Source organism: Solanum dulcamara, chromosome 11 (assembly GCF_947179165.1).
Source record: "Solanum dulcamara chromosome 11, daSolDulc1.2, whole genome shotgun sequence".
Lineage (NCBI taxonomy): Eukaryota > Viridiplantae > Streptophyta > Magnoliopsida > Solanales > Solanaceae > Solanum > Solanum dulcamara.
In genome coordinates, this window is record NC_077247.1 from 29,787,301 (window position 1) to 29,797,290 (window position 9,990).

A 9,990-nucleotide genomic window follows, 5' to 3' on the forward strand; every position below is an offset into this window, starting at 1 on the left:
GTAGACGATGTATCGGTCTGATATCAGGACATCAGATACATCACTTTATGCGATGTATCGATCGGATGCATCATTTATGTGATGTATCAGGACATCGGATACATCACTTTACGCGATGTATCGATCAGATACATCACTTTGCGTGATGTATCAGAATGTACATGATGTATCCGAAAGTGACCAAAAAGAAGGGATTTCAGGTAATTTTTAAAAAAGTAGGACTAAAATATAATTGAGAAGAATTACTATGAGATTTAGGTAAAATTTACATATTATATTGGGCAAATTACACCAAAGGCCATTCAATAAACTTAACTACCAAAAAAAAAAATGGCCAGTTTGTTCTTCGTCCTTTTCTTCGACCTTCGACCTTTGTTGTCTTTTTTTCCTGCTTCGTCTTCGACCTCCTCCTCCTACTACTCTTTCATCTTCTTCATTCTTCTTCATCTTCTTCATTCTGCTTCATCTTCTCTTTTACAAAAGTAATAATTGACGTATCGAAAACGTGAATCATTTCGAGCTAATTATATATCAAAAGTCTTGAAACATCGATGGAATTTCATATCTAAATTTTAGGGATTGTTTACAGGTGAGTTTGAGTTTATCTAAGTTGAATAGTCAATGTATACTTTATGTATATTCAGAGCATACTTCGTGTATAGTTAAGTTATATCCAGCATTTTGAGTGTGTTATAATGTATCAGTGTACAACTCATGTATAGATAAACTATATTATATAGTCAATGTATACTTTACTTTTGGCAAACTATATTGTAAAATCAGAGTATACTTTTTATGATTTTTGGTTATTTTTTATATAAATAAAATATGACTATATTTGTTGTAAACTAATTACTTTATTGTATATATTTGAAATTAGCCCTATTATATTTCTGGTTAAAATCATCATGAAAGCTAACTAAGCAAAGTTGAGTGACCATCCAAGCTTCGAACACTCCTTTTACAAAATTGTGCGTATCTATATGTGGTGATTGAGTGCTGATTTTAATAACAGAAGTTTTAGGGAAACTTTTGTATCAATTTCTCTGCCATACAATAGTAATATGAAGTGGCACTAGTATTAGCAGCATATATTACTTTTTGTTTTCACAATTTATAACTCAATGAATACACTTACTTGAAATATACAAGTTCTAGTTCCTCCAGAATTTCTCTCAACGTTTTCACTCCAATCCATTGATTATTGGCAGTTCCTTGGAGTAAGATCATCTTGTTATAATTCATATATGTTTTAGCTGAGCTTCTTTATTGCTATATTGAGCAACAATCCTCAACCTATTTTCTACCTTAAAGAATTGAAGGAAACTGAGGTTGTAGCAGCTGTAACTGAGATTGGAATTCCTTCCATTCCTCTATAAACTTAGTGTAGCTTGAGTTTTTGGCCAAAACATCTGGTGAAACCTCCTTATTTTCAATCAATCTCTTAGCATATTGATCAAACTTAGTGATATCATCCAACAAATTGATAAAATTTCTTGCATCACCCTCAGCTCTCACCTTAATAAGCCTGTCTCTTGCCTCCTCAACCTGAGCCCAAAAGCATGAATCTTGTGTAGAACTCGCGAACCGGCTCCTTGCAGTAATATGAGGATCAGTGCCATTCTCAGTTTTCCACCACTTATCGAAAATCTTGTACCTTTTCTCCCTTCCATGCTGCATGTAGTGGCCTTTCACACGTTGCATCCCACTCCTGTAGTACTCGGCGATATCAAGTGGCTCCACAAGGAGTTTATAGAACTGAGAAGCATTTACCCACTTTGCACGTTTATGAAAATCATAGGGCAGTTCATTAGCTTCCAACTTGTCAATCAAAGAATCCCAAAACTGAGCAAGTTTGATCCTGTTCATATTGACCTTAAAGTCTCTTTTCGAGGCACCTCTTTGCTTGAATGAATCGTAATATCCCAATTGATCAACAGAATTGTCACAAGATGCTTTATACCACTCTATCTGTGCTCTGAATGGATTGATTTTGGATAAACCAATTGCAAGGTTGGCACTGTTGAGGTTGCGAGTTCGACCCAACTTTTTTGCCTTTTTCAGGGCTTCCTTAGCATCTTCTGAATTCAATCCCTGTTTGTCAAAGAAGCAAAATCATTAGCCTAGCTCTTCCACAGATATCCGCGAATGAGAATCAACATAGAGATACGTCAACAACAACAAACGTGTAATCCCACAAGTAGAGTCTCGGGAGGATATATAGTGTATGAAGACCTTACCCTCGACTGTTTTCGAAAGAGTCTTGGCTGACCAGACAGTGAAAATAGGCAATAGCAGAAAATAGTGAAAAAGAGGCAATAGCAACATAACACAAACAACAACAGGATAATCAGATATCAAGGCGAAACAACGAGTAGTGATAGAAATCTAAAAATAAGGGAAATCAATATAGACACACAAACCACACGAAAACTAAAATCAACAATAGCAGAGCAATTTTCATCCTTTTGGAGCAAGGTACGAGTATCAATACATGTGATATTGTACCAATAGAGCATACATTGCTCTTTCTTGATGAAAATTGCTAGGTATATGAAGTTAGTTAACAAGAAAGCTTGACGACATTACATGAGAAGCTATTCCTAGCGACTCCAGCACCAATGTTATCCCTGCTTCATAGCTTGACTCGGGTAGATTGCCTCCCATGAAGCTTCTATTCTCTATAAATTGCCACTGAACTTTCTGAATGAAATCAGCATAACCAAAATGATCCTCAAGGCTAGAACTTTGCGAGCCATTCAGTAACGTCGCGTAGAGCAACTTAATGACAAGCATCCCATTATCGACACAAACTGCACCCTTGTTGGTGCAGAACAAGTAGCTCCCAGAGGGACAAAATGAACTCTTCTTACAGTCACCTTTTGATACAACTCCAAGAGAATCCAACACAACGCGGAAAAGCTGAGTCTTGTTTTCCTCAGAAATAAACTGGAAAGAACATGATGGGGCAAAGAACAGTCTTGGGACAATATCATGCTGTGAAACAACATGGAAAAAATATCCAGCCCATCTTTGTTGAAGAATGGCTCTGGAAAAGGACTCATTGCCAAGCATTGGAGAGCCAAAAGTAATGCAAATCACAGAGCAAATAGTTTGCAGACGGCAGAGAAGCCAAAGAGTTAAGAGGGATGCAATTGCTCCTCCAATTGAGCGTCCCGTTATGACTATTGACTTGCTCGTGCTCATTATTTCTACCATCTGCATATTTTCAACAAAATAATTGGGGATAGAATTTGTTTGAGGAAAAAGTATAGGAATTTGACAACTTACCATGATTAGTGAATTTAATAGAACGAAATCCGCTATTATATGCATAATTTCATCAACAGTAAAGTGATCAAATTAAAAGAGGCTGAATATATAACAAATACTCATGATTAAGGGTGTCTCTTAAAATTATTTATATATAAGCTAGAAAAATACTATGAGAGGTGAGGGAGTGGGGTGGTGAGGATGGGGCTATGGGGTGGAGTGAAGATGAGGTGTGTTGGAGGGTGGAAAGATTCAATCAATGTGGAATACCACTTGAACTTTTTTTCCCTACTTTTGTTAACAAAATAATTTTTCTCATTTTTAAGTAATTTAATTTTTTCAAAAAAAATATTTTTCAAAATTTTTGACCAACGAAATAGGAGAAAATCGAAAAACATTTTCCTCCGTATACAAAAAACACCATAAGCTATAGATATTTATGTACAAACGCGGCGTATGTATCAATTGGTTCGGTGAAAACACGGGTGTAGGAAAGTTTTAACAAACATTTTATTCTTCCTCTTGACGAAAGTTATGTATTTGGAGTACTAACTAATTGTTAGTTGTGATAGTCATATGTTCACAGTAACCTTTACTTTTTTACTTACACGCTATTTTCATATTTGCTAATAAAAAATTAAATGAGAAAAGTCATAAAATTTTAAATGATGATAGTTAATTAGTTTCTCCGTTTAAAAAAAGAATAATATAGTCTAACTTGACACAAAATTTAAGAAAATAAACAAGATTTTTCAATTTTGTGGTCTAAATTAAAGTTATATCAAATGTATCAACATGTCATTTAACCTTGTGGCTTTAAACATGCCACTTGTTATACATCATAATATATGATTATATACTATTATACTATATCAATACATTATATATACATGGGTCATTTTAATTTTTTTTTTTAATTGATTGTATAGTTAAATAAGAAGCCTCTTTTGAAATACTAGCTCCATCTAAGCCTAAGAGGTGGGGGTAGGGCATGCCAACTCTTGAATTCATTTTTTTCTGTAATATTCTTTTACATTTTTGTTGCGCTATAGACTTGTATGTAAACCTCATGTCCAATTTAAAGATATGAACTAACGGATCAATTAAAGAAAAACAAGTCAATGAGGGTTTTATTATGTGATGACCACATCCAAAAAATTATAGAGGAAGTTTTATTATAAAAAATAAAGTTTGAATTTCTTTTAGTAAAATGGGGTTAATATCATAGAGGTAGCCTTTTCATAATATAGGTTTGATTTTAAAATATAGAAAGCCCATTTATAATTAAGTCACAGGAAATTATAGAAAAAATTATTTGGGTGAGCACTTTTTAATAAATAATTATTGATTTTAGCGATATTTTTTATTTATTATCATTTATAGCAATACACAGCAATACTATGATAAATCTGCTATGTATTAAAAGTGAATTATACATGCAATATAAAAATATTATAAGTGTTTTAAAATATATTATGTTTGTTTGGTAAGAAATTGACACAATGTATTATAAGTATATTAAAATATGTGATAAATATATTATCCATGAATAAAATCTGTATTATATATATTTTATAAATTATTTTCGATAATATGTATTAAAATTGTATTATAAATATATTATAAGTGTCCAGTGAAAAAATATTATTGATATAAATGATAAATATTTTTTTAATATAGTATATCTATGTAAGTTTCCTATAAGTTGTTTGTAGTTCTCAATTTTTAAAATTTTTCTCTTTCTTTATTTTATAAATTTATTGTTTTTTTACTTTTCTTTCCTTTTTTTTTCTTTTTTTCTCAACTTCTATTTTTTCGCCTTTTTCATTTTTCTCTTTCTTTATTTTTCTTTCATTTATTATTTTTTGTATTCTCTATTTTTTAAAAAAAAATCTCTTCTTTTCTTTTGCCCATGGGAGCTTAACTTTTTTTGAATGTTTTTGGCTAATAAATCTTACATATAAGGTAATATATATAAAATATTTCATAAATCAAGACCTCTTGTCTATAGAGCTTATTTTATTTTTTAAAAGTCCTTTGGATAAGTCTTACTTATAAGACAAGAGTTGTGGATCATATAATAAATTAAGACACAAGATGATAGTGTCAATTCTTGCTCATTGGGTGTGAAGATGATAGTGTCAAGCCTTGTTCATTGACACAATGTATTATAAGTGTATTAAAATGTGTGATAAATGTATTATTCATGAATAAAACATGTATTATATGTGTTTTATAAATTATTCTCGATATTATGTATTAAAACTGTATTATAAATATATTATAAATGTCCAGTCAAAAAAATATTATTGCTATAAATGATAAATATTTTTTTAAAATATATCATATCTGTGTAAGTTTCCCTATAAGGTGTTTGTAGTGGTTTTGGTTTTGGTCCCCATAAGAAAAGTCTTTAAAGGATGATTTTCTCTCTACTTTAACTATAGTAAAAGTACATTTTTGCTCTTCTACATCTCAATTTTTAAACAACTCTCCATGTAATTGCCTCTCAAATTTTTTATTTTTTCTCTTTCTTTATTTTTTAATTTATTGTTTTCTTTTTTTTCTTTTTTCTTTTTCGTTTTCTTTTTTTTTTACTTTTTCTTTTTCTTTTTTCTCAACTTTTTTTTTTTTGCCTTTTTTCATTTTTCTCTTTCTAATTTTCTTTCATTTATTATTTTTCAATTAATTTTTCTCTCATTTTTTATTTTTTCTATTCTCTATTTTTTAAAAAAAAATATTCTCTTTTTTTTTCTTTTGCCCAAGGGGCTTAACTAGTTAACTTGTTGTTTGAAAGTTCTTGGGCTAATAAATCTTACCTCTAAGATAATAATTATAAAATATTTCATAAATCAAGACCTCTTGCCCATAGAACATATTTTATTCTTTGGAAGTCCTTTGGATAAGTCTTACCTATAAGACAAGAGTTATGGATCATATAATAAATTAAGACACAAGATAATCGTGTCAAGTCTTGCCCATTGGGTGTGAAGATGATAGTGTCAAGTCTTGCCCAAGTGTGACTTATTCTTTGGAAGACCTGGGGTTAATTCTTGCCTCTAAGGCAAGAGCAATGGAACATCTGATAATTCTTGCCTCTAAGGCAAGAGCAATGAAACATCTGATAAATCAAGAGACAATATTAGAGTTCGAGTCTTGTTCATGGAGCGTAACTTATTGTTTTGAAATTTTTGGTCTATGTCTTGCCTCTAAGATAAGAGTTATAGTGCATCCAATAAGTTAAAATAGTGAAATAATGTAAAATACTGCCCATGAGGCAAAAGTTAATGTGTTTCCCATAAGTTTGACTTAGTGAAAATGGTGTAAATTATTGTCCATGAGGCTCAACTTGTTATTTGAAAGTCCTTGGACAAAGTCTTGTCTCTAAGGCAAGAGTTATAAAACATCTCAGAAATCAAGACACAATGTGGTAGTGTCAAGTTTTGCTCATAACAAATAAGTTGATAATTTGAAGTTCATGGTCTAAGTCTTGCCTTTAAGGCAAGAGTTATAGAGCATCTCATAAGTTAGACATAGTAAAATAATGTAAACTTTTGCCCATGAGGCTTATGTTATTTTTTTTAACCCCTGAGCTATGTTTTGCCTCTAAAGCAAAAATTATTATATTCCTCATAAGTTAGACTAAGTTAAAAAAGTGTAAAATATTGTCCATGAGGTGCAACTTGTTCTTTGAAGTTCTTGGGCTAAGTCTTGCCTCTAAGACAAGAGTTATAGAACATCTAATAAATCAAGACATAATGTGGTAGGGTCAAATCTTGTCCATGGAACTTAACTGGTTGTTTGAACTTCTTGGGCTAACAAGTTTTACCCCTAGAACAAAAGTTATAGAGTATCTCATAAATCAAAACACAATGTGATATATAGTCAAGTCTTGCCCATAGGGCTTAACTTCTCGTTTAAAAGTCTTTGGGCTAAGAGGAAAGAGCTATAAAACATGTAATAAATCAAGATACAATGTAATAATGTCAAGTCTTGCGGATGTAACATGTGAAGTTCTTGGTCTAAGTCTTGCCTCTAAAGCAAGGGTTATAAAACATCTCATAAATCAAGATATAATGTAATAATTTCAAATCTTGCCTGTGAGATGTAGCTTATGAAGGTCTTGGTCTAAGTCTTGCTTATAAGGCAAGTGTTATAAAAAAATTCATAAATCAAGACACAATAAGACAATATCAACTCTTGCCCATGAGACGCAATTTATTCTTTAAAAGCTTTTGGGCTAAGCATTGTCTCTAAGGCAAGAGTTATAAAGTATCTCGTGAAATTTCAAATCATATTATTAAATTAAAAATAGTAAATATGAAAAAAAAATTATCTTGAACTTTAACACTTGAATTTAGGGATATATTTTATTTTTTAAAAAGTACAAATGTATAAAATAGATAATTTTTTTAGTTCCATAATTGAAAAAAAAATAAAGAAAGAAAAAAAGGAAAAGAAAAAAAATCGTAAGAAAAAAAAGAAGGAAAAGAAAGAAAAAACGTAAGAAAAAAAATTTTAAAAAGAGAGAAAAGGAAAAAAAGAAGAAAATAAATATAACTTTTTAGTTTTATTTAGTTATCAAAATAAAAATTTCTTTTAATTTGTTAGATTTAGAGGTCAACTCTGTTCAAGAATTTTCATAAAATGAATGAAAATCATTTTTAAAGTACTTTTCTTATGGGAACAAAATAGTAAAACCAAACTTTATTAGAGCCATTTGTGAATTTAAAACAAGCCTTTGAAATCCTCAAACTTCAACGTCCGAGCTCGTTTGGATGGGCTTAAAAAATAACTTTTATGTATGAAGTGCTTTTAAAATTTTGAAGTGCTGAAAATTATTTTTATAATTAAGCAGTTGAGTGTTTGGATAAAAGTGCTTATGCCGAAGAAATGAGGAAAATGATGTGAATTTTAGGGTTAAAAGAATAAAAAGGGTAGTTTAGAAATTTAATTAAAATATAAGGAATATAAAAGTAATTTTCATGGTCAAAGAAAATGGTTTTAAGCTCTTAAAAAAAAGTTAGGAATCCTAACTTTTCATTTTTGATTGACTTTAAGAACTTTATGACTTAAAGTTAGCATTAGGCAAACACCACAATAAATTAAAACGGGCTTATAAGTTGGTTTGTCCAAACGGGCTCCTGATCAAAAGTCAAGAGTCAATAGACATCTACGATGCATATGGAGACTTGTTGCCCTTTTAAATTGTCAAGTCCTGGAATTCACTCATGCTTTGCTTGTTAATTGTTAATACAATGGATATGGCACTAAAATTAGTAACTTCCCTCTTTTTACCCAAACTCAATTTCTATTTTCTACCTTTACGGAGCAATGTTTTCGCTTGTCAATATTTCCTTTTATTTCACATTTAATTTCTTTTGTTCAATTTCATGGGAAGATGTAACTACAAATAGAATTAATTTAATATTAAGAGAAAAAAGATTGCTCAAATAATAAGCACATTTCATCTTCAACTTTGTCTTTGAGGAATTGAATCACCAAGAAAAGAAAGTGAAGAGCCACGAATTTACCAACAAAAATAAAAGATAAATAGAAAGTATCAATATTACTTTTACCGTTTGTAATTAAATGAATAATAATAAAAGTTCTTTCGATTAGTCCTCTCGAGAATATAAGTGGAAAATAGTTACTCTATTCTTTTTACAATCTTCTTTTCCCCCATAAATTGGAATAGAAAGTAACTTTTTCAGAGTCTCTTTTATTTTTTTTTCCTTTAGGAATTCAATTTTGAAACAAAACAAAGAGGGAATAAATGTTCCTTCATATGCCCCAAAAAGATAAATTGAAGATTCCATTTTAATTATATTAATTAATACTACAGGAAAGTTAGATATTAATATGCTCATGGAAATACTAATAATTAAACTAACCTGATCACGGAATAAATTATCCGTGTAAACTGATAGAAAAAGATGTAATAATCCGGCATGGACCATTACCGGATCCGCCTCATCCACGGACAACGTACAGAAAACATCATCGGGAAGCGGCACTAAATTCCGGCAACTTTCGTCAACTCCGGCACCTAATTTAACGCCAGAGAAGCCAATATATGCTGTCCCACCAACTCGACTCACGGCAAAATTGCTATCCACCGATGCATCGGCGAAGCCACAAACCTTCCAACACTCCTCCAGCAACGGCGTGGACGCCACAAGAGCTGCCAACGTCTCACTAGACTCGAACCTGCAGGCATCATGATTTCCCTTTAATTAAGTCAAAAAAAAATCAAATTGCAGAAAATTCTAGTAAAGTTGTGGAAAAGCTAGTGTTTACTCACGCTGAAGTTTCCGATTCCATCATTTTCAAAGTTTTTGTGAGAAAAGTGTTCGAAGCCAAGTTGCTAACTGAAAGAGTTGAGGAAAAAAAGATATTTAAAACAGCACTCCTTTTATCTCTCTGTCAATTTATATCACTTATTTCTCTTTTTAATCAATTTAATAAAAATATTTATTTTATCTTTAATGAAAATTATTTATAGCTACACAAAAAAAAAAAATTATTTTATATCATAAATTGAAAAAGGTATTTTTTAATTTTTTTTTATGTCAAGTCAAACCAATTACATAAATTAAAAGAAAAATGACTAAAAATAACCCGGAACTATATGAAAGATCTAAAAATATTTTCTATCCACCTTTTGGTATAAAAATAATATTTTACTCATCTTTTTGATCTAAAAAAAAATCTTTC

The 9,990-nt window shown here is 30.7% G+C and overlaps 1 protein-coding gene across 1 annotated transcript; it reads right to left on the bottom strand.

The window, feature by feature from the left end:
• Positions 1-1,052: 1,052 nt before the first annotated feature.
• Positions 1,053-9,672, bottom strand: LOC129872107 (lipase-like PAD4). Its single transcript, XM_055946980.1, has 4 exons — positions 9,578-9,672; positions 9,168-9,483; positions 2,590-3,219; positions 1,053-2,094 (listed from the first exon to the last, which is right to left on the bottom strand). The coding sequence occupies exons 1-4, from the start codon at positions 9,598-9,600 to the stop codon at positions 1,309-1,311; spliced, it is 1,755 nt and encodes a 584-aa protein (XP_055802955.1). The 5' UTR covers positions 9,601-9,672; the 3' UTR covers positions 1,053-1,308.
• Between the last annotated feature and the right edge of the window lie 318 nt (positions 9,673-9,990).